General features: G+C 46.2%; 1 protein-coding gene across 1 annotated transcript in view; it reads right to left on the bottom strand.

The window, feature by feature from the left end:
* The window catches only part of PAPPA2 (pappalysin 2), a gene marked incomplete at both ends in the record, with an annotated part of 219,983 nt that extends 193,925 nt beyond the window's left edge, over positions 1–26,058 (bottom strand). The window contains 2 exons of the mRNA XM_081113216.1: positions 835–1,906; positions 25,140–26,058. Of these exons, the coding sequence (XP_080969342.1) occupies positions 835–1,906; positions 25,140–26,058 (1,991 nt within the window). The remainder of the gene's footprint in view (positions 1–834; positions 1,907–25,139) is intronic.
* Between the last annotated feature and the right edge of the window lie 407 nt (positions 26,059–26,465).

The raw sequence follows: 26,465 nt of genomic DNA, 5'->3' as shown, positions 1-26,465 counted from the left end.
GGATGCTGTGTGGAGAATGGAATTTAATGGGGCAAAATAGGAAGCTTCTAGTCCTAAAGGAGACTTGGGGTTAGGTGTAGAATGTATTGTGTTCACAAAGCAGGTGAACTGCTCAGCCTGCAGCAAAGACCAAGGATAAGAGGCCTCTTCGAGGGTTTGGGTAACTTTGCTGATTACAGAAGAGTTAAGTAATTAGAGGCACAGAGATGACTTGGACCAGGGACAGCCCTCAGAGGACTCACTGTCTAGGGAGCAGTCAGCTGTGTACGTGCTATGAAGTGGGCCTGAGGCAACTGAACAACATAGTCTGTGAAGGGGAATAACAGGATCGAGTTCACCTGCTTTGTGAACACAATACAGTCCCTGGTCCCTTACCTCTTGGGTGAGTCAGGATCAAACCTGTGATCATGTCTAACAGGTGCTAAATGGCTTCTGTCTCCCTTTGTCTGCTTTTCGTGAAGGTCCCCTGGCTTTCCCATGTTCTCCACACTGCATCCAGAAGGATCCTTTGTAAAAGGTAAATCAGATCCTGTTATTCCCCTTCATAGACTATGTTGTTCAGTTGCCTCAGGCCCACTTCATAGCACGTACACAGCTGACTGCTCCCTGGACAGTGAGTCCTCTGAGGGCTGTCCCTGGTCCAAGTCATCTCTGTGCCCCTAATTAATTAACACAATACCCAGTACTTTATGAAAGCACAATTGTGTCTGGTGGGTGGATGCATGTTTTATTTGGGGACTGTGTGAACCCTCTTTTGTCTCCAGAAGTAAAAAGGATAAAATGATGCTAGAAATGTACACTGCAAACAGGACTCCCCAAGCCCTGGTCCCTTACCTCTTGGGTGAGTCAGGATCGAAGCAGGTCTTCTGTACGTCGGCCACCTCCGGGTCACAGCAGTCCCCGTCATCAAAGTCATTCAGCATGTTGTTGCACTCCACGTGGCAGAGCCCATCCCTGCGGTTCCAGGAGTAGCACCGGCCCTGTAGGCGGCAGTCACCCCCATCATACCCCGTGAGTGGGTGCTCACATTCTGGGTCACAGTGGTCGTTGCCGATCTTGCTGGGCTCACAGTTGATGAGCACAGCACGGTGGCGCAGGGTGGAGTTGTGGACCTGGTAGACGCTCAGCTGCCAGGTGATGTTGTAGCGGCCAAAGGCTTCATTGAGCACCTTGTGCTGCCGGCTGATCTGCTCATCAGTCACCGTGGGGTTCAGCCCCTCATCGTCGCAGATGTTCACCACCTGGTAGCGGATCACCTTCTCTCCCCGAAGAGGCCAGTGCCCATTGTAGTGGGAGATCAGTTCTACATTGTCACATGCTGTCTGTCCACAAAGTGGGGGCTGCAAAGGTGACATAATCTCCGGCTCTGGTTCATAGCCCTGGAGAACCTCAAGCCGTGGGTACTTGTCATCTCTAAATGGGGCCCATTGGTGTTCCAAAGGCTCAAAGCTGGCTGTCAGTATCAAGGTGGTCAACTCTTCTACCTCAAGTGGATGCTGAGGACTGTGCTGGAGGTGGATCTGTGAAAGGGCCGTTGACCAGAGGACCAGTGTGCCCAGGTGTCCACGGAAAGAATGCCCATTCTCAGAGCTATCACCCCCCAGAAGCAAAGAACGGCATGATGCCATGAAGGGGCTGTTCAGGGGACCAGACTGATCTAGACTACTAGCCACCTGAGTGCCATCCACATACAGGGCCATACGCAGTCCATCATAAGTAGCTGCCACGTGTGTCCATGTGCCTGGTTGGTAGCGACTGTGGCCAATCATAATGGTGGCCTTCTTCACGCGGTCGGTGCGAAGAGAAAAGAAGAAGCGAGCATCTCGCCTTCCTGTGTCCTTCCCTGAGTGGATCCCCAGGGACCAGCCCTTGTCACTGACAGTGTGGGAGCAGTTATCAAATACACCTGGGAAAGAAGGAAGAATCGAGGGGAGAAATACCAGATACAAAGGGGGATGGAGAAAGGGAGAAGAAAACCCATGTGAATAGCAAGAATGTATGGTTTTTTAAATTAAATTTATTGGGGTGACATTGGTCAACATGAACATATAGGCTTCATGTGAAAGTTTCTATGTTATAAGATCTGAATATTGTACTATGTGCTCACTACCCAAGAATGTAGGTTTTTAATGGGGAAAAAATTAAGTGATACAGATGCCCACCTGAGATGCCTGCACATTATACCATATCAAGCCGTTCTGGTAACCTCTGTCCCTAAAAGGAATCTGATTTCAGATTCCATCACATTTAACTCATTTTGGTATTTTAAAACAACCAAATCAGAAGTTGGAAAGGGGATGTCTAATGCAAGAGACAACCATCTCTAGAACTTCGTCACAGATGTTCCTTATGCTGACTTTGAGTCCATGCCTTCTCTCCCTGATCCTTGTCCCCTTCCTTTTCCTCAAAGCCATGAGGACAGTCACAGTTTTTACAAAAGTCAGTAATCTCCTACCCCCTCAAAAAGTCATTTTTTCTACTGAATATTGAAATGATGATTTTCCTCAAGAAAACAAGGAGTTGGTGGATAAGGGAGTCATATCAGAGAAGACTGTAACATCCCAGATGTCATTCCCAGCCTGCTATTCCCTCTAGTGTCTAAGGGCAAGGATACCCACCTGCAAAGAGCAGTTGCTCCCCAAAGTAGGAAAAAATAGAATTGCTCCATGGTCCTTGCCTGAAAACTTAAGTCAATAATAAGAATGACTGTTCTAGAACCAATGGTGCCCACCATACTACAGAGCAGAACTTGCCTGGATAGATGAAGATCCTCACCACAGACTACCTTACCGTCTTGCTCAATGTAGGCACAAGGCAATTAAGTTCAACTGCATAAACAAAGGAATACCTGTAGATAACCTGGCAGCAGGAAAGAGTAGGAAGTTCAGATACATGAAGGCAGTTTGGAGGCCTTAAATGTTTTCATCTTTGGTCATGAACCCAGCAATCTCTTCTAATACATAACTCCAGTTCTCTAATCTGGAGGATATGAATGGAGAATCGTTTGATTCTCTTCTCCCTCAGACAAACAGGTTTAGCCCCAACATTAAATCTATAACCTGAAAGTTCCGAGCTCCACCCCTCACTGGTGGGAAGAGAATCATGCTTGGTCCCTCTACTAAAGGGCTATCACTCTACTAAATCACAGAGGGTCCACATTTCATCTCACTGTCACGCTCCTCCTGGAATTACTAATTTCAGTTCATCACACATTTACCGAACGGCCAGACATAGACACTTTTCTCAGCTTTGAAAGAAAAGGTGGTCTTTGCTCATGAGAAGTCTCTCAAGGGGAAGTGAGAAACACAGAAGATTACTTCAATATAACATCAGAACTCCGATCAAGGGACACATAGATGCATGAAAACCCACAGATCTCAACCCACAGATCAGAGAGGGTTTCCTGTGGGGATAAGATCCAAACACACTCTTGAGGAGTACCTAAGAGTTGGCCAGGCAAAAGAATTACAGAAGATATTCCACACAGGAGGGACAGTAGGAATAAAGGTACCTGGGGCAATACAGGTCAAGGTAGGTCTTGCATAACATATTAAGGGGGTTGGACTATATAATTTATGTAATACATGGAGGTTTTTCTATTGCTGTCAAATACCTCTGGCATCCTGAGAGTATGCAAAGTAACTGTCGCAGGAAACATCCCATGGTTGTTGGCCTTGCCCTGAGCACTGGGTCCAACTGCAATTAAGACAACTCAGGAACTTTGCAGATGGACAACTGTGGCACAAGAAGTAAATGAACACCACAAAAGGACCCCTGCACTTGTTCAGTAGATAGTCATGAAGCAATACCAGCTGCCGACCTCAGTTCTTGGAGCCAGAGATTTGATTGAATGTTTGTTTGAGATCATGGAGAGTTCAGTATAGGTAGAATATGAAGCTTAACCTTTTGAGTGCCAACCAATATCCTAGGAACTATGCTAAAATTGCCAAGGCATTTTTGCTGATTTTACAGCAGTGTAGGAAAAAAATTATGAATCGCAAGTAAATGAGGTTACATATTCAAAAATTTAAGGAAACCTTTACTGCATTGACATATTTAGCAATGTCATCATCACTAATAAAAGCAGACTTAGAACTGGACACCATTTCAAAGCTTTGATAGCGCTCCTGGCACTTTTGGCGAAAGACAGGAGGAGCGCGATCGTGCCCCCCGGCACTCTAGGGGTTAATAAATAACTACAATAAAATATGCTGACTGTTACAAGTAAAAGTGGTTATGAACCTCTTTATTAAAATATAGACATAATGCAGGAGAAACTCTCCCTAAAGTTACATAACTGTCAACTTGCAGGCACTTATCCATCCTGTTAATAATTTTATTCCTAGAAGAAATCCACTCCAAAATCTACCCATTAGACTAGGGCTACCTTGATTACCTGTCAGACTATCTGGGAAGGTTAGAAAGACCTAAACTCAAAGGATTCCAAGAGATACGTTTAGATAATCCCAGATCAAAGGTTCTGCCAGTTTACCCAGAAACATTCACTCTACAATTCCTTAGAACCTGCATTTATATGAAATGCCCACTTCAGCTGACTCTTCTAAACTGGGACACATGGTGTTCTTTTTATAAATATTTTTCCCTTCACTTCTCAGCATGTAATGATATCTCCCATTTGAGCTTTCCAAAGCAATCTTGTATGAACTATCATTTAAGCAGTGAAGCTATCCTGTGAGCTAGGCAAGATTATCATCACCAGCATCATGATATAAATGAAGATAACGCCAAGGCTCTGAGAGGTCTGGTGTCACGCTGGGTGCAGAGAGAACCAAGGTGTCATGATTCTGAGGCCAGGAAAGTTTTCTATGGTGAGAAGAACATAGTGCGTGGTGGTTACAAACAGGACTCAGCCACAATCTCCGATCCCTAGTCTACCACTTACATGCCAGGTGACCTCAGAAAAACTGTATCATCTTTCTGAGTCTCAGTTTACTCACTTGCAAACTGTACCTGTAAAATAAAATTTGTCCATCACTGGTCTGCTATTCAGCATCCTTCAAACATAAGCTGAGATCACAGACTCCTCAAAAGGTTGCTGTGAGAATTAAATAAAGAAACACATGTGGAAGATCTCCGCCTAGTTCCTGACAATAAGTGATTGACAAAAATTAACTATGATGCTTAAAAGGCCTTTGAGAATGAGATATCAAAGGGAACATCAAGTTAGATATAAAACGTGTTTCACTGATTTTTATATTTAATAACTGGTCCTCTGAAGAAGAAAAAACAACTAGTCCTGATTTGCAGCATTTGCCAATTTCTATAGTATAAATATTCCCCCAATGGTCAATTTCAGTTACCAATATTATGTCACTAAACATGGGGTTTGGAAGACGTGCATCATTGGCCCTGGTGAGCCAATCTGAGCCAATCGCACCGCTATCAAGACTAGCAAGGAAAGCAGATGCAGGAGGCCACTGTCTCCTTCTCCCTCTGACTATTAAAGGACACAGGGCTGCTTCGCTGAGCTAGGCAAGATTATCATCACCAGCATCATTATATAGATGAAGATACCAAGGCTCTGAGACAGGGGTCCTCAAACTACGGCCCGCCGAAACATTTATCCGGCCTGCCAAGTGTTTTTGCCGCTGCTGCCTGTCCTGCTTAGCAGCCGACTCGTCCCGGGCCCGCAGTGAGCATGTGTGGAATGTCTGAGGGACAGTGAACTGGCCCTGTTTAAAAAGTTTGAGGCCGAAACCGGTTTGGCTCAGTGGATAGAGCGTCAGCCTGCAGACTGAGAGGTCCCGGGTTCGATTCCGGTCAAGGGCGTGTACCTGGGTTGCGGGCATATCCCCAGTGGGGGATGTGCAGGAGGCAGCTGATCGATGTTTCTCTCTCATCGATGTTTCTAACTCTCTATCTCTCTCTCTTCCTCTCTGTAAAAAATCAATAAAATATATTTAAAAAAAAAAAAAGTTTGAGGACCTCTGAGGTCTGGCGTCAGGCTGGGTGCAGAGAGAACCAAGGTGTTGTGATTCTGAGCCCAGGAAAGTTTATGTATAATTTAAATTCAGATTATGTATAATTTAAAAGAGATAAATGTGACTTCAAGACTTCCTACAAAGCTACAGTAATCAAGACAGTGTAGTACCAGTGAAAAAATCGACACATGGATCAATGAAACAGAATAGAGAGCCCAGAAATAGACCCTCATAAATACAGTCAACTGATCTTGGACCAGGAGTAAAAGCAATATGAAAGGGCAAAGGCAGTCTCTTCAACAAATGGTGCTGGAACAACTGTATATTCACATGACAAAAAAAAAAAAAAAGAATTAATCTAGACACAGATCTTGTATCTTTCACCAACATTAAATCGAAATGGATCATTGACTTAAATGTGAAATGAAAAACTACAAAACTGCTAGAAGACAACATAGGAGAAAACCTAGATGACCTTGGATGTGGTGATTCCTGTTTAGATACAACACCAAGACACAACCCATAAAAGAAATCACCTACAAGCTGGACTTCATTAAAATTAAAAACAATGCTAAAGACAATATCAAGAGTACTAGAAGATAAGGCACAGACTGGGAGAAAATACTTGTAAAAGATACATCTGATAGAGGACTGTTATCCAAAATATACGTAGAAAACTCTTAAAACTTAACAGTAAGAATACAAAAAAAAAAATTTTAAATGGGCCAAAGGCTATAACAGATACTTCACCAAAGATATACAGATGGCAAATCGGTTTATAAAAAGATGCTCCTCATCATATGTCATCAGGGAAATACAAGTTAAAACAAGGAGATACTACTACACACCCATGAGAATGGCCAAAAGCCAGAACACTAACACCACCAAATGCTGGTGAGGACGTGGAACACAGGAACTCTCTTTCACTGCAGGTGGGAATGCAAAATGGTTCAGCCACTTTCGAAGACAGTTTGGTAGTTTATTTTAAAACTAAACATACTCTTACTATATGATCCAGCAATCACACTCCTTAGTATTTACCCAAAGGAGTTGAAAACTCTGTCTTTGCAATAACCTGCACACGTTTGCAGCAGCTTATCCACAATTGCCAAATCCTGAAAGTAACCAAGATGTCCTTAAGTGAATGAATAAATTAGCTGTGGTACATCCAGCCAATGGACTATTATTCAGTGCTAAAAAAAAAAAAAAAAAAAAAAAAATGAGCTATCAAGCCACGAAAAGACATGGAAGAAACATCAATGCACATCATTAAATGAAAGAAACCAATCTGAGAAGACTACATACTATATAATTCCAACTAATTAGAATTCTGGAAAAGGCAAAAGTATGAAGACATTAAAAAGAGCAGTGATTGCCAAGGGTTTGGGAGAGAAATGAACAGGCAGAGCACAGCATTTTTAGAGCAGTGAAAATAATCTGTATGATATTGTAATAATGGATATATGTCATCATACTTTTGTCCAAACACACAGAACGTACAACAAGTGTGGGCCCTCAAGTAAACTATGAACTTTGGATGATTATGATGTGTCAATGTATGTTCAATCTTGGTTTAAAAATAAATTACCATTCTGGTGAGTGATCTTGATTGGGGGGTAGGAGGCTATGCATGTGTGGGGGCAGGGAGTATCTAAAACTTTCTGTATCTTCCTCTCAATTTTAGTGTATAGCTAAAGCTGCTGTAAAATAAAATCTTTTTAAAAAATATATATATTTTATTGATTTTTTATAGAGAGGAAGGGAGAGGGATAGAGAGTTAAAAACATCGATGAAAGAGAAACATTGATCAGCTGCCTCCTGCACACCTCCTACTGGGGATGTGCCCGCAACCAAGGTACATGCCCTTGACCGGAATTGAACCTGGGACCTTTCAGTCCACAGGCCGACGCTCTATCCACTGAGCCAAACCGGTTAGGGCAAATAAAGTCTTTTTTAAAAAGTGGATTTTGAGCCTTCAAATGTCTTCCTAAGTGCCCAGTGACCAACTATGCCTGAGAACAAAAACCTGTTCCTCCAAGACTTGCCTGTCAGCATCCTTCATCTGCAAACTGGGACCACAGAGCAGCCTACATGCTCATCCACACACTGTCAGCAGGGTCCCTAGTCCTGCTCTCTTAACTCCATCAAGCAGGAGCAATATAGCCTTTGATTCAAAAGAAAAAGTACCAAACGCCCACCTTGAGGAGACTTCTCCTTTTCAGTCTAGCAGAGTAAAGCTGACAAAACCAGTGCAGCCTACGCCAACACACTGTATGTGGTCAAAGTCAGCTTATGCAACATTGAGATTTTATCACTTTGGATATACATGTGAGCCACATTCTTGGGTGGAACAGAGGGACCAGATCATCAATATGATTTATGAAATCACTCAACACCAAACTGAACTGTGATAGCCCATGGGTTAGAAAAAAATAAGATCAAATGATGTAACTGGAAAAATGGTAGTGGTACCAAAGCCAAACATTTGGACCATGTCATATTAAAACTTCAAGAGTCATTTTTTTCCCTCTTGCTTGAAACTGGCTTCCATTATGTATTGATGTTTACTAAATTTAAAATTGTTGTAACACCTTCTCTTGTATATAATCTAAGTTTGGAGAGAAAGGAATATAAATGGAGGAAGAATATCTTGTTCATTTTATTCCTGAGCTCAACTCCAATACTCATAGTTGCAGACCCGGTTTAGTTTTACAGAGGACTCATGTGGGTCTTTGGGAAAAGTCATTTGGATGCAGTCCTCTACTATTATGAATTGCCAGCATTTGGAATTAATAGAGTTTATGTCCCTCAAGGAGAAAAACCTTCTCTCAAATTGGGCTACAGTCTCCCTGCGTGATTATGAAAAATCCTATTAATGGTAAACATGATAGCTAGAGTGTTACAAACTGTTTGATGGGGAAATATTTCAATATGGCCCCTGGGGAAGAGAGACCCTGCTTGTTTCTATTTCGTGGGTTCTTTCTTTGCACTCACGAGGTAGGCTGCTCATGCAAAGAAGAAATGAAGAGACTTAAACCACTTTTTATTAAATGTCTTCTATGCTGGATAGGTGTCTCCCTATGAAATCCTCCCACGAATGTATCAGCTGAATAGTATATCCTCAATCCAAAGCACTGAGGATCACATACGTGAAGCAATTTATCCACAGTCTTTCATCTGCGAAGGGCCAGAAACGGGGATCAAAATTAGGTGTGCTCTTTCCACTCCACAAAAATACCTCAAATACCAAAACATACCTTGTTAGTAGTTGTTTTGGAGCAAGAACAGTAAGGGCTGCTGACTGTGGCATTAACCAAATTGAAGGTGACTGGGATCTGACTTTGGAAATAGTGTATAGCTAACATCCACACCTGGAAATGGTTTGGAGATAACAGACTGGCTAGCACAGCAGCAAATATGTCCATGCTGGCCAGCACCTAAATGGACAGGCTGCCACCTGAGGAGTGGATAAAATTTCTGGGTGGTCCTGGAGGGTTTCCTGTGACACATACACTCGGTAATCAATTCCAGGACCCTAAGGGGAAGGGGGAGCCTCTTATCCCAAAGCTAGGGCCATGGCCGAAGGTGGGAGGGAAGCTAAAGTGAGGAGTACTCAACTGAAAACCCTTCCAAGCCAGTGGCTTCCATCTCCAGTTATTGTTTTCTTACTGGGATTGTAACTAGCAGAGTAGGACTTCATGTTAGAGGAGGATGTAATAAAAAGGGAAGTGAAATGGTCCAGACAAGAGCTGCTCCCACCCACCTCTCAACAGATCCAATCCAACTGCTCTGATTGCTCACTCCTTCTCCACCAGACACCTTCCCTCCTCCCAACTGGAATCTTCTGTCAATTGGTTGTGACAGAATGGAGTCCCCTGGCCACAAGGCCCCATAGAGGGAATTCAGTTTCAGCAGTGCTCCTGGCATCATAATGAGGAGAAAAATGTGTTCACTCCAGCAGTTATGTAAGTCAATATAAAGTGAGAGAGAGAAAAGAATCTTCTGAGAACTGTCAGGAAGCAACCTGTCCTTGGCATTATAATTTTATGGAAATAACAAAAGGGGGGGAAAGAGCCACCTTGTACTCTTTCTTCTTTAAAGCAGAGGAGTATCCATGTCTCAGGAACATTATGTGAACTTATTTCAGAGTTATGAAATAAATAGAAAAAAAACAAAAAATGTCCCTGTCTGAGAGGCTATGTAGGCCCAATGCTATGAAAGATTCAGGGAGATGACCTCCTCCCCAATTAAAACCCTGCTCTGTGGTCAACACATCACTTCCTGACAGCAACACCCCAAGTACAGTCTCAGCCCTGTAAAAGGTATCATAGTGCTCCCTTTGTCTAAAATACCTCCCCATCCATGTATGACCTTCAAAGGTTAGCTGAAGTTTCACCTTGCCCTTGAAGCCTTCCTTGACCACCCTTGTCAAAGTGGACTTTGTAGCTTGCTGAGCCTCACAGTGCAGCTGCTATTTCTGTTTGGCCAAGCGACTAGAGTTTCTTGGTGACAAGAGCCTGCCTTAGGCAGCTGTGAATTTTGCACACATTCAAGGAAGGAATTGGTTCTAGCTCCTGCATTGCACCCACTCTGCTCCTGACATCAAAATGACTCCCAGAGGAGCATCTCCCCCTGGTCTTATGGGAACCCCAATAACCCTGCAATTGCATCTGGTCTACAGGGATGATGCAGCGGGAGCAAGCATTCTCTTCACTGTGCAGCTGCAGGTGCTTGGACTTTCCTCGATGTAAGATGTGCTTTTCCCATCTGTCACATAATAAGCTGCTTCCTTCTGGATCCCACACACTTGGACTAGAGCACACGTGGCAAAACTTGCTGAGGGCTTTCCTTGGGCAAAGCGCCATTCTGGAGGGAACACCCACCCATGGCAGTGTCTCACAGAAGAGACTGTTTAACAACAGGCTGAGGTAGCAGAAGGGAAAGCCATGGTCAAGACAGAAATGCTGCCCTTGAAACAGACACAGCCGTGGAGCCTCACATCCAGGAGAGTCCACGGGCTGAGCTCTCTAATCCTCTGGAAGCATTCACATTGGGAGTGAGAGTCCTGCTTCTCCAAGAAGGCCCATCAGCTCCCAGGAAGGTGAAATTCTCTTCAACAAAACAGAGGAGTCACGCACAGTATCATCAGCTCTGGTAACTAAAAAAACATGCTGTGTGGTGCAAGTTTGTTTTTAGGAGAAAAATGAGCTAAAAACAGGGCCAGGTTAGGCCATGAGCATAAATCAACCTGCTACAAGGCACGGTCTTTTCCCCAGGATATTATGCCTATGGCCTCCTCACACCACACGTGGGTCTGCTGCCTTCTGCAGAACTACTTACCCAACACTCCACCCCCCAGAGAGAGCACCAGGCAGGGGAACAAAAGGACCGAGGAGGAGGAGCTGGGCCATCCATCAAAGACCAGGATCTGGTGGTGAGCAGGGCTGTGTCAGCAGGAAGAGTGGGAGAGAGTGAACAAAGAAGGTCAGGGAGGTGTTTTCAGCTGTTCTAGATAACTCTCCTTCAAGACAGGATTAGGCTCAGCCTTTCATCTGGGAGCCCAAGCTTTTACAAATTAGAGCACAGAGTGGGGCGAAGCTCCTGGGAATGCCTCACTTACATCTTCCCAGCACATTTTTCAACCTCTCCTCACAGTGCGTGCCTTTCCTTGTCATGCTCTCATCACACGCCAGGATGACAGGAATCAGCATGGGGATTTCCATGGCTTTCCGAAGGCCACTGTGCTGAGGCTGAGAGGCACTGAGGTGGAGTGGTAGGGGTGGGAGAGGGCCTGAAAGAGCAGGGAAACTCAGAATGGTGAGTTCTCAGCATTGCCACGGACCTGGAATAAGTCGGGGCAACGGGAGCCTCCTTCCTAAGGAAGCTTTCTTGATCGCTGCAGCAAAAAGCAACATGGCTTGAGGCATTGGTCACCCATGGCCTGAGAAAGTAATCCACAAGGGTCAGAAAAGAACAACCTGCACAGCCCACCTGGAATGCTAGCATACCTTAGAGAGCCTGGACAATGCCTTCAGGGGGCTCAGGAGGATCTGCCAGGACAATCCCGCCTTGTTCCCAGACTCTCCAAGACTGGGATCCAGACCTACAAATTGCCAAGTAGAGCCAACCCAGAAGCCAACAGAGAATCAAAACGGTGGTTCATACTATCCTAGCTTATAGAGCGGGCTGTGGAATAAGATCCATTAGGTCAACCAAATTTGATTACTCTATAATCTTGAGCAACATTGAGCAATTAATTCTCCATATCTTATTTTCCTCATCCATAACATGGAGGCAATAGTACCTAATTTATAGGGTTTGGAGAAGATTAAATTAATTCACACATGTAAAACAATAAAAAGAGTGCTTAGCACATATAAGCACTCAATATTATTATTCATTGCTAATACTATCATCATTTTAACATATATAGACCTTATCTCTTCAAGTGTATTATAAACTCCTTGAGAACAGGTAAGCCAGTCTTACACTTCCCCTGACTCTCTGTATCAAGGCCAATGTCTTGTGCATGATAGGCCCGGTAATTCACCAATGAATTAAATCCACAAGAGGCTGTTAGAGCTGCCAAGAGCATCCTCCCAATTGACAATGATCCTCTAAAAACTCCATTCCTCTAACAAAGAAGAACCCTTGTCTAATGAAAAGCAACTGCCTCCCCATACCCCTCCTACACCATTCACTCCCCACTGTCAAGACAGCTACTGACCACAGCACCCCCTATAGGAACATGTTGGCTTTCCACTTCTTCCTACTAAGAATCTAAGAATCAAGAACAGTTATCAATCTTCTGCCTCCTCCCCCCAGTCCTGGGCAATTTCCCTTAGAGTTGTACTTTGTGATCCATTCCAGGGAGGGATGGAGGAAGAAAGGGAAGAGGCAGAGAAGGAGGAAAAGAGAGGAAGGGAGGAAGGAAGAAAAGAGAGGGAAGAAGAGAAGGGAGGGAGGGAGGGAAGGAAGGAAGGTAATTTTAAACATGTGGATTTTTTTAAATGTCATTTCAACCATTTTTAATAACCTTAGAGAGCAGTATGAAATTCCCTGAGCATTCAACAAGCTTTGTGGATCCTGTAACTATGGAAGTCCATGAACAACCCATCAAGGCACAATGAATAAACGACTATGGTTTCACAGAAGGAGCATCTGGAATGTGAAAGGTGTGGGCTAGAACTGAGCTGAGCTGCCTGTAGGCTTCTCTATCCATTTGATCTCCATCCTTAACAGAAATGGGAAAGCATGCCCTTATTCCAGCAACACAACAGAAAGACTATAAACCCCAAATGCAGAAGGTAGGTTGTGCAGCAGCTAAGAGAGCGGTATGAAACCCCACACTTTAGGGAGCCTGGAGTACTTTGAATTCTGTAACCTTGATAAGACACAGGCTGGTCCCAGGAGACACCCAAAGCAGGATGCCAAACCCTCCTCCACAACCTCACTCACCTCTAGCAAGGTCCCCTCTGAGAACTGGCTTGTATAGTTCTAGCTAAGCAACACCAACACCAATTTCCTGTTTTTTCCTTTCCTCTGCCAAATAAATAATTTTGCGATCCCTCTCAGAAGTTTTCTTTGGCACTTCTTTGACCAGGTACAGTTCACAGAATCAATGCTGCCCTAACAAGACATGTTTAAATAGTGTCCACTGTACACTTCATGATGTGGAGGTATCGCTGGAATCATGTTTAAAGGCAGTGTGAACAAGATCCTCTCGCAGTGAAAACAACCTCCCAACTGGTCACTCAGCTAAGGTCAGATGCTTGCCTATCAGGTTTTCTTAAAGTGAAATATTGTATGACTTTCACAGTGTTCGGATTCGTGCAATGTGTCTCCTATTCACACATTAAGTATGCACTGCCTGTGTTTACTTAGCAATATCTGAACATTTTGGCCTCTACTATGTGGTCACAAGTAACCCAAGGAGATCCTGACTGCTTTCTAGGAAGCAAGTGATACCCAAGGACCTCACAAACCTAAATACTCTGCCAATCAGAACCTAAAGGCTCAGAGTCCCTTTTTTCCATCAGTTCCAAAATCTGAGAAGAAACCAAAGCGAATACAAGGCATCCGTTCTCAACTTGAGCCCAGGTGAGTCTTCAGAGTCCAGTGTTCAAAGAGGACACTTAACACTAATCTCTGAGTGAGAAAGTCAAAGAACAAGGAAAATAGGTGGTCTGATTAATTGATGTTTCCGATTAAATGAGAACTAAAGTCGTATTTTTTTCCTTTTCTTTTTTTAAGTATATTTTTATTGATTTCAGAGAGGGAGAGATAGAAACATCAATGATGAGAGAGAATCATTGACTGACTGCCTACTGAGGATGGAGCCCAAAACCTGGGCATGTACCCTGAACGGGAATCGAACAGTGGCCTCCAGGTTCATAGGTCGATGCTCAACCACTGAGTAACGGAGGCCAGGCTTCCTTTTCTTATTGAAAGTCTTTCTAAAGTGTTTTCTGCTGCTTTCCAATAAGAGATGTAAATTCACCAAAGGCAACCTGGAAGTGTTGAAATAAAACCAAATTGGAAACCAAGAAAACGGGGTGTTATCCCAGCCTGTTGCTATGTGATGTCTGGGAAGTGCTATTCCCTCTCTGGGCCTCACAGTCCCATCTGTGAAGGAGAAACTGGCTGGGCCGGGTTGTCACTAGGCCATGCTGTTCTGACAGTTTGCGCCTGGGATCTCTAGACTCACCCTGAAGGAATCCAAGGTTCTTGTCCTTCTGCTGCTCCTTGCTGTTCCACATCCTGCAACAGTGGCCACAAAACGTGGAAGGGACTGAGCTGAACTCACATCTCAATGGGCAGGGTTTGTTTCTACTACATCCCTCTTTTGAATTCATCATGTAATTATGTGTGCCTAACTCCTAAAAAGTGGAATGACTAAAACACTATGGTAAGTTGAGGATACTGGTTCATTGGAATCCAGGGCATTGAGGTTTCACTACCAATAATTCTATGCTCAATCATATCACATAGCTATGCAAGCATATCCACACGTAAGAGCTCATGAAAGAGAGATTTTGTGTGGGCTGGGGACAGGGGAGGCCTTGGGGAGGAGGGACAGGACAGCCCTGGCCTGCTTGACTGGCAGTGACTCGAGAGCAAGTCATTGGGTCCTTCTTCTGCCACCACATCCCCATGGAAGGATGAAAACAGCATCTAACATTGACTGAACACATATCATGGACCACGTACCAGGTATAGCTCTAAGCACATGACATTTATTAATTTATTTAATTGTCACAATTCTATCAGGCAAGAATGATCCTTATTCCAGCTTCACTGAGGAGGGGACTTCAACTTGCCAGGTCCGCACAGGGAGTAGAGGGCTCCAGATCCTGAATCCATAACCACTACGTTAAGAAAAAAATTTAGATGGATAAAGAGACTGAGGTAGACAACTTAAGGCGAGGAGACTGCTTGTACAGAGGCCAGGAATTGGTAGCGGGTAGGTCAGGTGGAGAGGAGAAAAAGCCTTTCCTGACTCAGGAACGCTGTTGATTCTGGGGAGTCAGAAGCGATCAAGTTCTACGTGTAGAAAGGGGCTAGATTATTCTCCATCCATGTATTCAACCCAAATGCCCACTCCAGTTAAGGCCTCAACCTGGGTGTGGGGTGATACATAGATGATTGGATCCAGAGAAGCCCCCAGAAGCCTGCGGGCAATCAAAAGTCTTCTGACTGCTGAGCTGAGGAAATGGAACTGGAAGTAGAAACCACCAACAGTGGTGGGCTAAGGACAAGGAAGGCTGCAATTGAGTAGGAGGCAGGGCCGGGAGGAGAGGTCCTAGAGGAGGAGTGGTAACAGAAGCACCAGGACCAGGTAGACAGGCAGTTGCCTTCCATGGCACATCTTTCCTAATTCCCAGACCTTGCTGTGGGCAAAGAACCGGAATGGGTGGAGCCACCTCCTTGGGCCTGCTCCTCTGCCATGGCTGGTCCGAACTAAGGTGTGTCCAATGACACCCTGCACTCTGTCCAAGGGCCCAGTCAGACTGCCACAACCTGGGAGAGAAGCATGCCCACGATTACCTCCCTGCTCAGGATGTGTGCCATGGGCCAAATTAGAAGGATATTCTGTTGTGCAACTATTTCAAATAATAAATGTGCCCTGACACAAACAATGTCTAAAATAGACCTCTGCTGTGGTTAGTGTTTATTTTTATTCTGCATAAAGTTGGAGTATATTTCAAAAATAGTTCTTGAGTACTTACTTTGTGCTCAATAAACATCTGTTAAAGAAATGAATTAGTGAGTAGGTTAAAAAATAAATTGAGCTAAGTACTACCTATTTTATGTTAAAACAATTCCATTCCCCCAACAAAAGAACTTGGTGCTACCTGCAGAATCTGAAAAGAGCACAGAAAGCACAGAAGCAGCAAAGGCTGCCTGGCCTCCTCTTCAGATGGGCGAGACCAACCTTCCCTAGGTATACTCGATGTGGGCCCTTGCCTGAATAGATGGAGCCCTTTGCTGCAGTCAAGGACACAGGATAAGTAGGATTGAGAAACAAGGGTTTAGTTGAGACAGGTTGGGGCCCTTCACTCCTTACTGCTCCTGCCCTAAAATCCAGAGACGGCTTCACATCCTGGATAAGAGCATGTACTCTAGGGACAGAGCCCTCAGGTTCAAATCATGGTACTGCACGAACCAGCTGTGTGACCTTGGGCAATGCCCTATTCCTCTCTGTGCTTCAACTTCTCCATCTCCCTCCTCGAGTTAGTATTTTTAAAGTGACCACAGTCACACCTGGCACAGAGTAAGTACTACAAGAGTGATTGTCAAGTGACTTCAATAATTTCTTGGAACAAATGAGCTTGCATTTGCATGCTTTACATTACTGACTTCATCTTCCATTATTTTCCTGTGTGCTTATGTTCTCTCTGCTTTAGATTACTAGTGCTTGTTACATGGCCTTTAAATTTGCATCTCTTAGCTGAAAGCAAAACCTCTCTGAATCTCTGTCTACTTCTGACGTTTATCAGCTCTCCTCATGCCAAGTTTCTGTGTAGAGTACACTAGATCCACTCCGTCTTCACTCCCTCACCTCTCATTCATATCTCCACTTGCTAGAATGTGGAGACCCCTCCCAACACCCTCAAACTCTCAGTGAAACTGCTCTCTCTAAAGTCACCAGCAATTTCCTAACTGCTATGTCCAATGAGCCCACCTCGGGACTGCTGGTTTGTGGGTGTCCCCATACCATCAGACACTAATAACTCTGTCCTCTTTTACCCAAGTCTGCTGCCTCCCAGGCCTCCTCTCTCTCTGTGGTCACCAGCTATCTTTTCCTAGCCTTGAGGCATCCCCAAACTCATCTAGGCAGCACTAGCCTTCCCAATAGCTAGGCTGTAATCAGCTCCAGGTCGGTGTCCAGTAGACAATGAGCACTGTCCAGCTGCAGCCCCTGCCTCGCTCATTCCTGATTCTCCAACATGTAGTTAAATGCCTGATACTTCACCTAATAGAAGCTCAAAAAATGTTGGATGAATGAATGGATGGATGGATGGATGGATGGATGAGCAAACAGAACCAAACAACTTTACTTTGTCCCTAACAGGCCCAGAATGTACAGCAATCATGTGTATAAAAGTTATCAAATGCTGAGTCTCTGCTTGAATGCCAACTCACTAGCTGATAAACTTTTAAGCACTGTGACTTCCCCTCAGATTGGAAACTGGGTTTCTAATTCAGAAATGAGCCATAATGACTGGCCTTGTTATCCCAACTGGTTGTCATGGCAATGCTTTGACTTCAAAAGGTTCTGAGACTCTAGGTTCAAGTGACCATATTGCATATTTGGACAGAACTGCTCTTCTTGTCCACGCACTTCTGACTCATAAAGAGACTGGGATGTTTTTGTTTGACTACCATGCTTCATTTTTCTGGAGGTTCTCTTCTTGAAAAGGTCCAAAGAGCAGGTCGTGAACATGAGAAGCAAAGGGAGCTATTATTTTTCAGACACAAACTTAACATAGAACTATGCTGCTGGAAGGTGCTAGCATTATAAGTTGTATAAAGTGAGCAGAAAGGGACATGACAGGCCCCCAGAGCAACCTAATTCCATGTACTGAAGGGAAGAAACATGGGATTATGGACTTGTTTATGACATCAGGAACTGAAGGCAACCAATGTTCAGGGTATATGGGCTCAGAATCCCAACTAAGGTACAGCCTCCTCTTCCTGTTTATCTGGCCTCCCCAAGTCACAGAATAGGAAGGGAACCAGCATGAGCCAGGCCTCCCTGTGCACATTCTGAATGACTCAGATTGGCGGCCCCTGAAGAACAATAAACAAGAGCAGGAAGGAGGGGGCAGAGGGAGAGGGAATAAAGCCTTGAGGGGGACAGGCAGCTAGGTAGGTCTAGTGGGGCTGTAAAAGGTGATTCTGAGTTTTCAGCCCTGCCCCTGTCACTCCTGTGCTCCACTCAAGAACTGTAACGAGAGCCCGGAGGATGGGGAGTGCACAGTGAATGGCACTCCAGCCCCACAGAGAGAGGCAGGAAGGGAAGGCTGGGGATAAGGACAGAATGGGAAGTCACAGTGCCAGGCACTGAAGCTGGAGTGTGATGAGTAGGACAATCACACAGTCATGCTCAGAGGAAACCCCTCTGTGCTGTCACTTGGAAATGAGTCCCCGAGTCCCAGATCCCACACTTGGGAGTTAGACAGCAGGCCCCAAATCCTGCCCGCCCGAGCACCACCAAAGCTGAGATTCAGAGACTGTCTTATGGGGGGCTGAAAGGCTGGGAGAGACATCAGTCCATGATGTAAGCCTGAGAAGCAAAGAGGGAAGAAAGTTTGAGTGAAAGCCATGCAGTCTGAGGAATGTTCTACAAGGTCTGAGAGTCCTCAAGACGGTAGGCTATCAGAGGAGTTCCGACTCTCTCTCGGGAACTAGTGTGCCTTTATTCCTGCCTTCCCAAAGCACCTGGGGCCTCCGAGCCCAGTGCTTGCATCCTTGGTCAGCAAAGCACCCATCGTCGTTGGAGGCCTGTGAATTTCATTGCATCCCCTATGAGGGGGATTCCCATGGCAGCCACGACATTTAAGAATCCCAGGTGATCTCTATGCATATGTAAGTTTGAGAAGCAATGCTCCAGAGCATGAGCTGACAAACAGGGCTAGATAGTAAATAATGTAGGCTTTGCAGGCCATACGGTCTCTGTTGCAACTACTCAACCCAGCCACTTAGCATGGAAGCAGCCACAGATAACACTTGGGTGTGGCTGGGTTCCAACAAAACTTCATTTACAAAAACAGCCTTCAGCTTTGGTCCAGATGCGGCTCTGGGGCCATTGTCTACCAACCTCTGCTCTATAGTATAAGTAACTACAACTTTGAAAGTAACTAAACTCTTCTTCACCTGCAACAGGTGAAATAGGAGATACCCCTACTGAAGGTGGGAGTAGAGCCCTGCACCTGGCACTTCCCCTCAGAAGCCCCTGAGACACCTGCTCAGGTGGCAACAGCCGAATTTGAAGGCCCACTGCCCCGGTTCCCCACAAAGAGCTCTATTGTCAGAAGATTTCTCATTCCTAATGGACATCCAGCCATCTAAGTTTCTACTTCATCTGTTCTGTAAACACAGCCAAGGCTCTAACTCTGTGCTAAGTATTCTGGAGGCAAACATGAATCAGACATGCAATGGCTCCTAGGGCACTTTAGCAGATAGAAATGAGATGCATACAGACAGAAATGAGTCACATGTAGAACTAACAAGGCAGGAAGCAATGTGCACACCAGAGACATCATTTGATGGACTCTGGATGCTGGGAAGCACAGGAGAGCTCTTTCACACAGGGAATCCAGGAAGGCTGCATGCATAAGGCAGCGGCGTGGACTGTTCAAGGAGAGGGCACATGGACAGCTGTTTTACTTCTACAACCAAACATTGCCTCTTCTGGAGAGCCAAACAGCCACTGGATAAAAAACGTTTCCTGTACACTAAAGTTAATTTGCCTTGTCTGATCCACACGAGCAAACTCAGGGATCTCATCCTAGTCACGGTGGGCAAATAGAACCTGCACAAAGGGCTGATAGCAGCCCTCTCACACCATGATTCTTCCACTCCAATGGCAGGGTTGCTAAGACTTTGATGCATGTCTGGGTCCAGGGCAAACACTGACTTTGATCATTGCTGCACTGTCTGAAGAGGCAGCTGACTAGTGGGCCCTCATATCTTCAGAGGAGCTCTGGGAAAGGCATGGATGTGGCTCAGTGGCTACCATGGAGTTCTGCTGGATAAAGGGGGAAAGGGGTAGCTCAGGTGGCCCTCCTTTGAAATTCTTTGAATCTGTCTTCTGCGAAGTTCCATCCTCCACATGAACAAAACTCCTCCTCTCAGAACAGAGTGCCCTTACTGGAAAGAGTGGTTGCTACCACAGCCTGTGAAACCTCATTGCTCAGGTTCATTCAGAACAGAAAAAGCTATCAACAAGCCCTAAACAAGGGGCTTTAAACCCAAGGTCAGCAGCCTCCAGCCACCAGGAAATCCAGAGAACTCTGAAAGTTGTGTGACCTGCAAGAAACTGCACACTTTCCTGGGCATAGATCATAGCTTTCATCAGATTCCCCAATGCATTTGTGACCTTACAGAAGCTTTAGTACCACTGTCCAGGTTATTAGAATGAATACTGCCCAGGCTCAACAGAATTCTTGCAGGCCTCTGATTCTACCGAGTTCCCAATCATCTTGAGACCATTTTGTTTAAAAATCCTACTTATAAGCATTCGTATTTGACAGATGAGCAAACCAACATCTAAGGAAATGAAATTGATAACCCACCTAAGTAAAGGTTATAGGTCTGTGGGCCAGAACCAAACATACGAAGGTTACTTAGTGCTGATGGCCTGTGTCCTAAATGCCACATCATAAATAAAGACCGAGGCTCGAGCCGAGTGTCAGGCACTCTACATACATGGCTGACTTAAACACCATAACTTCTCTGCAAGACCTTATCTCATATTTTGATTTGAGGAAACCAGGACTCTGAAAAGTTCGATGGGATGCCAAAGATCCCGGCACTGAGAAGTGTCAGCAATGAGATCCGACTCCAGGGCTGTCTTGACCCCAATTTCTGTACCAGGAGACACTCTGAAACTTGGATTCCCGGAGGAGGAGGACTCATCTTCAAGTCAGGGACAGTTTCTTAGACAACTTTGTATTCCCCACAGCGCTTTGCATGGCAAGGCAATCATAAATATTTGTGGAGTGAAGAAACCCGGGCTCAGACCCCAATTCGCCTGGGACTTGCTGACTGGAGGTGCAGGTGGCTCCTCAGCTGGGCCACTTCAGGGAACATTTGAAATCAATTACAGGTGAGCAGGAACCTATTAAAAGGGTTTCTTCTGTGTATGTTGGGGTTGAAGGAGAGGAAAGGAAGTTGGGGAGGAAAAGGAACCGGATGATTTCAGGGGTAGGTGCTGGAGCTTAAAGTTTTCACAGCAGGACGAGGCAGAATTTGGCATATGTTCACTGCTGAGTTCCAATGCCCCATCCAAATGGGCTCCTGACCCTGACCTCAGGATACTCTTGGGTGGCAAGAACACCTAACCTGCCAGACCCTCCACCAAAGCAGCTGCCCCAGCTCTTGCCTAGACCTTGCTGCCCTGCTTCCGAGCTATAGGAGATGGGCAACTTCACAAGGTCAATTTGCTGGGATCCCAGCACCATTATTCCCCTCTCAGAGGCAGAGAGAATCTCAGCACATAGTCAGTGGGGCCTATGTTGTCCTCAGCCCTAAATAACAGTATTCTGCAACCCATTCTGGACTCCAACTTCCTATTTTGGAAGAATGTGGGAGTTGGGGAGAGGGGAGGTAGGTAACCCTAGTTGATATTTTTCCTTTTTCTTTTTCCTTCTAATTTTCATTCTGGAATATAAAGCTCATTTTAATTATATTGACATAAAATATTATATTAGTTTCAGGTGTATAACATAATAATTTGACATTTATATACTTTACTCATTGCTATAAGTGCAAAGTTAGTCACAACCCCCCCAAATGTCACTTTAGCCCCTTCTCATAGGCCCTGCAAAAAAAGACTTGGATGAAGCTGACCCTAAAGGATGCCTACCAGCAACACTTTGGAAGGGGAAGATTAAATACAGTCCAAAGGCCAGGGCAGGGACAGCCCTTCAGGAAGCCAGACAGGCTCCCCACACTATGTGGCTTCCAGAGGCTGGCCTACTTTCATGTGCATGAAGCAACACTGCCACCTAGTGCCCGTGTGGGAAGTATGCCCCAAGGCCCCATACCTCAGGGGTCCCTCTACAATGGCTGCTGTGGCTGAATTGCTTGAGGTCTTCGATGAAGAGAAAATGCCCCAAGGTGGGTAGGTTGAGAACGAGGAAACTAGGTCTAAGTTACGTCTATAGAATTTAAGGTTTGAGAGCTGTTGGAAAAGTGTGGGAGCCAAGTCTTGCAGCACTTGGGCTATCAGTGGAATAGCAGAAAATCATTGGTTGAATGGTATTTTGCTCCCAGGAACCCGATTCAATAGTAGCCATTCTCTGTAAGTGGAGGCCAATCATTCCAGGAACAAGCAGTGGCCCGCTAGCGAGCCATTGCTAGGGTAAGAGAGGGAAGATGGGCTGCTCTGTTGATGGGAGGGAATGAGTGCAAATCAGAGAGCTCTATTCATTAGAGCAGTGGTTCTCAACCTTCTGGCCCTTTAAATACAGTTCCTCACGTTCTGACCCAACCATAAAATTATTTTCGTTGCTACTTCATAACTGTAATGTTGCTACTGTTATGAATTGTAATGTAAATATCTGATATGCAGGATGGTCTTAGGCGACCCCTGAGACAGGGTTGTTCAACCTCCAAAGGGGTCGCGACGCACAGGTTGAGAATCACTGCATTAGAGGGACAACCTTTGACCTCTGCATGGTTCTCAACCAGGAGCCCCCAGTGAAGCCTAAGAAACTAAGCACAATGAGGAGGCAAGGACCTACACCCTCAGGAGCCTGGTTACTAGAATCCTGAAGCATGAAGGCCTTCCCAGCCCTTACCATTCCCAGACTTTTACCCAAGTTTTCTTTAATTTTTTCTGATGTGCACAAGCCTGAAGGAAGACATAGGTTGGAAGTTGAAGGGGAGATAGACTTGGGTATTCCCTCTCCTTGACTTTCCTGGTGTGGACTTCCGGGGAAATACCAGTACACCACAGGGGCCACTATGATTTGAAGAGAAAGAAACCCCAGAAGCTAGACTGTCTGCAAAAGATTTCCTGCCTAATTTTACATGCTTAGGGAGGTTAAAAAAGTTCAGATGGCACAGTGGAGAAGGATCTGTGTGTGTGTGCTGTGGCAAGGTGGGGGGCCACTGGTGATGATGGACAGGTGAGAAAAGGAAGGAGATGGACAGGGGGTGGCTGGGGGAGGGGTGACAAGGAATGCTATAATCGGAATCAAATCAGGATAATGCTCTCCTCTGTGCAGATCATGAGAAGGAAGGACACAGAAGGGTCAGGACAGGGGTCAGGTATCCACCATCAAAAGTCTGTCTCCCCAGGTTTGGGTTTTAACAATCCAAAGCAATTATTTCTAAGAGCTTCCCTCCTATATTCCTGCTGGATCCTTCTCTAATCCCTCACAGCCAGGGAACTGATTCCAGGTCCCCATGTTGCTATCGCGAGAGGAGGGATACCAGCAGAGTCGCGGGTCTCAGTGTAGAAGACAAGCACACAGCTTCCCTGGCAGATGGGTACCAGGAAACCAGATCAGGCAGAACGAAGATGTCATCTGGGAAAAACGGTGGCACTGCCAACTCTGGTCAGATAATCATCTCGTTATTTCTTCCATTTGGCCCCAGAATAAGGATTTCCTTAACCCCCCTCTCTCCCCCCACCTATTTACAGCCCAGCCCCTTCTTTCTCCCCTCCCCTCACACTCTCTCCTACCCCAAAATAAAATAAAGCAAAACCACACAACTCTAGAGTCTGGGAATCCCAGCTTCCAACGGAGAAATCACAGCCAAAGAGGGGGAAACAGTGAGTCCGGCAGGGATGTTCCAGCAACACCCCATTGAAAGAGGCTCCCTCCTTCCAGATTTCTTCCTCTAGTCTGAAACTTATTTGCAGGCATCCAGCAACCTGAGAAGTCTTTAATCTGGACAGCTGTCAAGCACTGGGGCTGAGAAGCTCCATTCCCAGCCTGCCTCTGGCATGCTTCACATGGCTTTGGTTTCCCTGTCCATGTAATAGGAGTGGAAATATCCACGGGTGCTGTGAATGATCCAAATTAATAAGATGTAAATGGCTCTACATGTGCCTAGCCTTGTGTGAGGTTCTGTTCTGGACGATGCAAAGGGATGATGCCAAATGATAGAGTAGCAGATCTCATCCCCCCCCATCCCTTGCTTGAAACTTGTCCCCCTACCAATAAGGCACGGTAAATAGCTATTCCTAATCCCAATATTTCCCTTGTTCTTCTGAGTGACTTTCCGTGGGGAAAAAAAAGACCTGGGTATAATGGAAAATAAACATGGGTAATGTTCCCAATGTTGCTTCTAACGAAAACTATAGAATTATTCAAGGTGCATTTTTTTAGGTCCCTCTCACAATAACCAGGGCTAGAAAACAGGGTCCTGGCTTGTGCCCACCTTTTCCAGTGGACCCTCATGTCCCTAGGCTCACACATGACTATTAGGGGACCCCAGGACCCAGCCAGGTACTAGCTACCTGCAAAGTTGCAGGACTTCTCAAAGAAAAGGAAGACCCAGTCCAGACCCAGTGTCTGTGCCCTGGCTACCTTGCTCCCTGGCCGTGACTCAATGCCCAGGCCCCTGAATCCTCATGGGGCTTTAAAGTTGCCTGGGTATCTCGCACTGGACTATGGGAGGTGGAGGGGGACACTTTGTCCCCAGGGACAAAGAACCAGAGGTCGTCCCCTTTAAGAAGTAGGAGAGGGGGCCAGAGGTCTCCTAAGTGCCAGCACCGTGTATAGACCTGCAGATCAATACCAGGGACAGATGCTCTTGTGGTTAGAGCCATTACTACAGAGGAGGTCTGGAGTCCTGCTGTGCTGGGGAAGAAAGGCTCTACCCTCCTCTTCCTGGCTGGCCCTTCCTGGCTTTCCTGCTCTGTCCCCTTCCCCTCTGCACCCTTAGGTCTGACCCCATCCAACATGAGGCCAGCCGCACCCCAAGGAGCCCAGGGATCCCAGGAGGGGCCGTTACCTGCGATGATGGTGGGGCTGCTCTGCCCTCCCTCCGGCTTCACCCAGGCTTCCACTGTGAACGCCTCCCGGGGAACCTCAGCCAGGACTTCTGGGCGCAGCAGCAGCCTCTCCCGCCTCCCTGAGAAGTACAAGACAGGCAGTCCTCCTCCGTGGGGGTTCGAGGTCTCTGCTTCCCAGTAGGGATTCCCTCTGCCATTCTGAACGCTGTCCTCTGAAGAACTGGTTCTGACCCCGTGCCTAAGGGGACGCTTAGGCCAAGGTCTGAAATGCTGGGGAGTGACATCCAGGTCTCCCCGAATACCCTCTGCCAGCCCCTTCACCACCTGGCGGCGGCGCCTGGGCTTGGCCAGACCCTTCCTTCGAGTCTCTGGTCTGGGCTCCTTCTGGCGTGCGAAGGTGGTGATGATGGTGGCAGCCGTGGCTGAACCTTCCCAAGTCCCAGCCTCACCTAGAGACACCTTGGATCCTCGATCGTCAAGATAAGTGTCATCATCTCCCAGCAGCTCCCATTGTCCAATAGGACCATCCCCTACCCACAGGGCTGCCAGCTGCTCAGCCCCAGTCCTCACTGCTGCATGTGCAGTCCGGTCTGGGGGAATACTGCTCACAGCCATTCCCTCAGCAGCTGGTTTGCTGCGTCCTGCATGGTGGGTGCCCTGGTCCCCCATAGGGTAGGGCCTCAAGGAGCTGCCAGGCCTGCTGGGGTAGACCCCGAAGAGGTGATGCTGGGGAGAAGCTCTGGGTCTTCGAATCCTGGTCCCCAGCCAACAGCGTTCTCCCTCTGACAGCATCTCACTGAGGTGTCCCCTCTGAGCCAGGGATCTCTTGTGTGTCCAGCCCGGCTCAGAGCTGGCAGTGCTGAGTGCCCACCCAGCCAGAACCAGCAGGCTTACTCTCAGGATCTGTAAGCACATCATACTTCACCCAGCTCTTTACAAAGATCCAGACAGATCCAGAAGTCAATCTCTGGGTACCACAATCCACAGCAGTGGATTCACAGTCACCGGGGAAACTGTTTTGTTCACAAACCAAACTTTTTCAAGCAGCCCCAAAAGAGTGCCTCTCCTGGCTACCTGCTGCGGGTGCCCTGGCAGTGTGGCCTCCACGCCTCGCCTCACCTCTCTCCCTCACCTCTCTCCCTGCTCTAGTTCAGCCTTGCAGGATGAAGTTCATTTCTCTGGGTTCCTTTGAATTTCCTCCAGAGAGCTCAGGTTTCTTTTTTTCCCCCTTTTCAATAGCCCCTCCCCTCGCTGATTCTAGAGGAGGGACACGTGGACAGGAGCCAAAGCCTCTCAAATACACACTCCCTCACAAACACAGGGCC

Source organism: Myotis nattereri, assembly GCF_964212035.1.
Source record: "Myotis nattereri genome assembly, chromosome: 18".
In the NCBI taxonomy this organism is placed as follows: domain Eukaryota; kingdom Metazoa; phylum Chordata; class Mammalia; order Chiroptera; family Vespertilionidae; genus Myotis; species Myotis nattereri.
The sequence above is the reverse complement of the archived record's forward strand: the minus strand, read 5'-3'. Positions and strand labels throughout refer to the sequence as shown.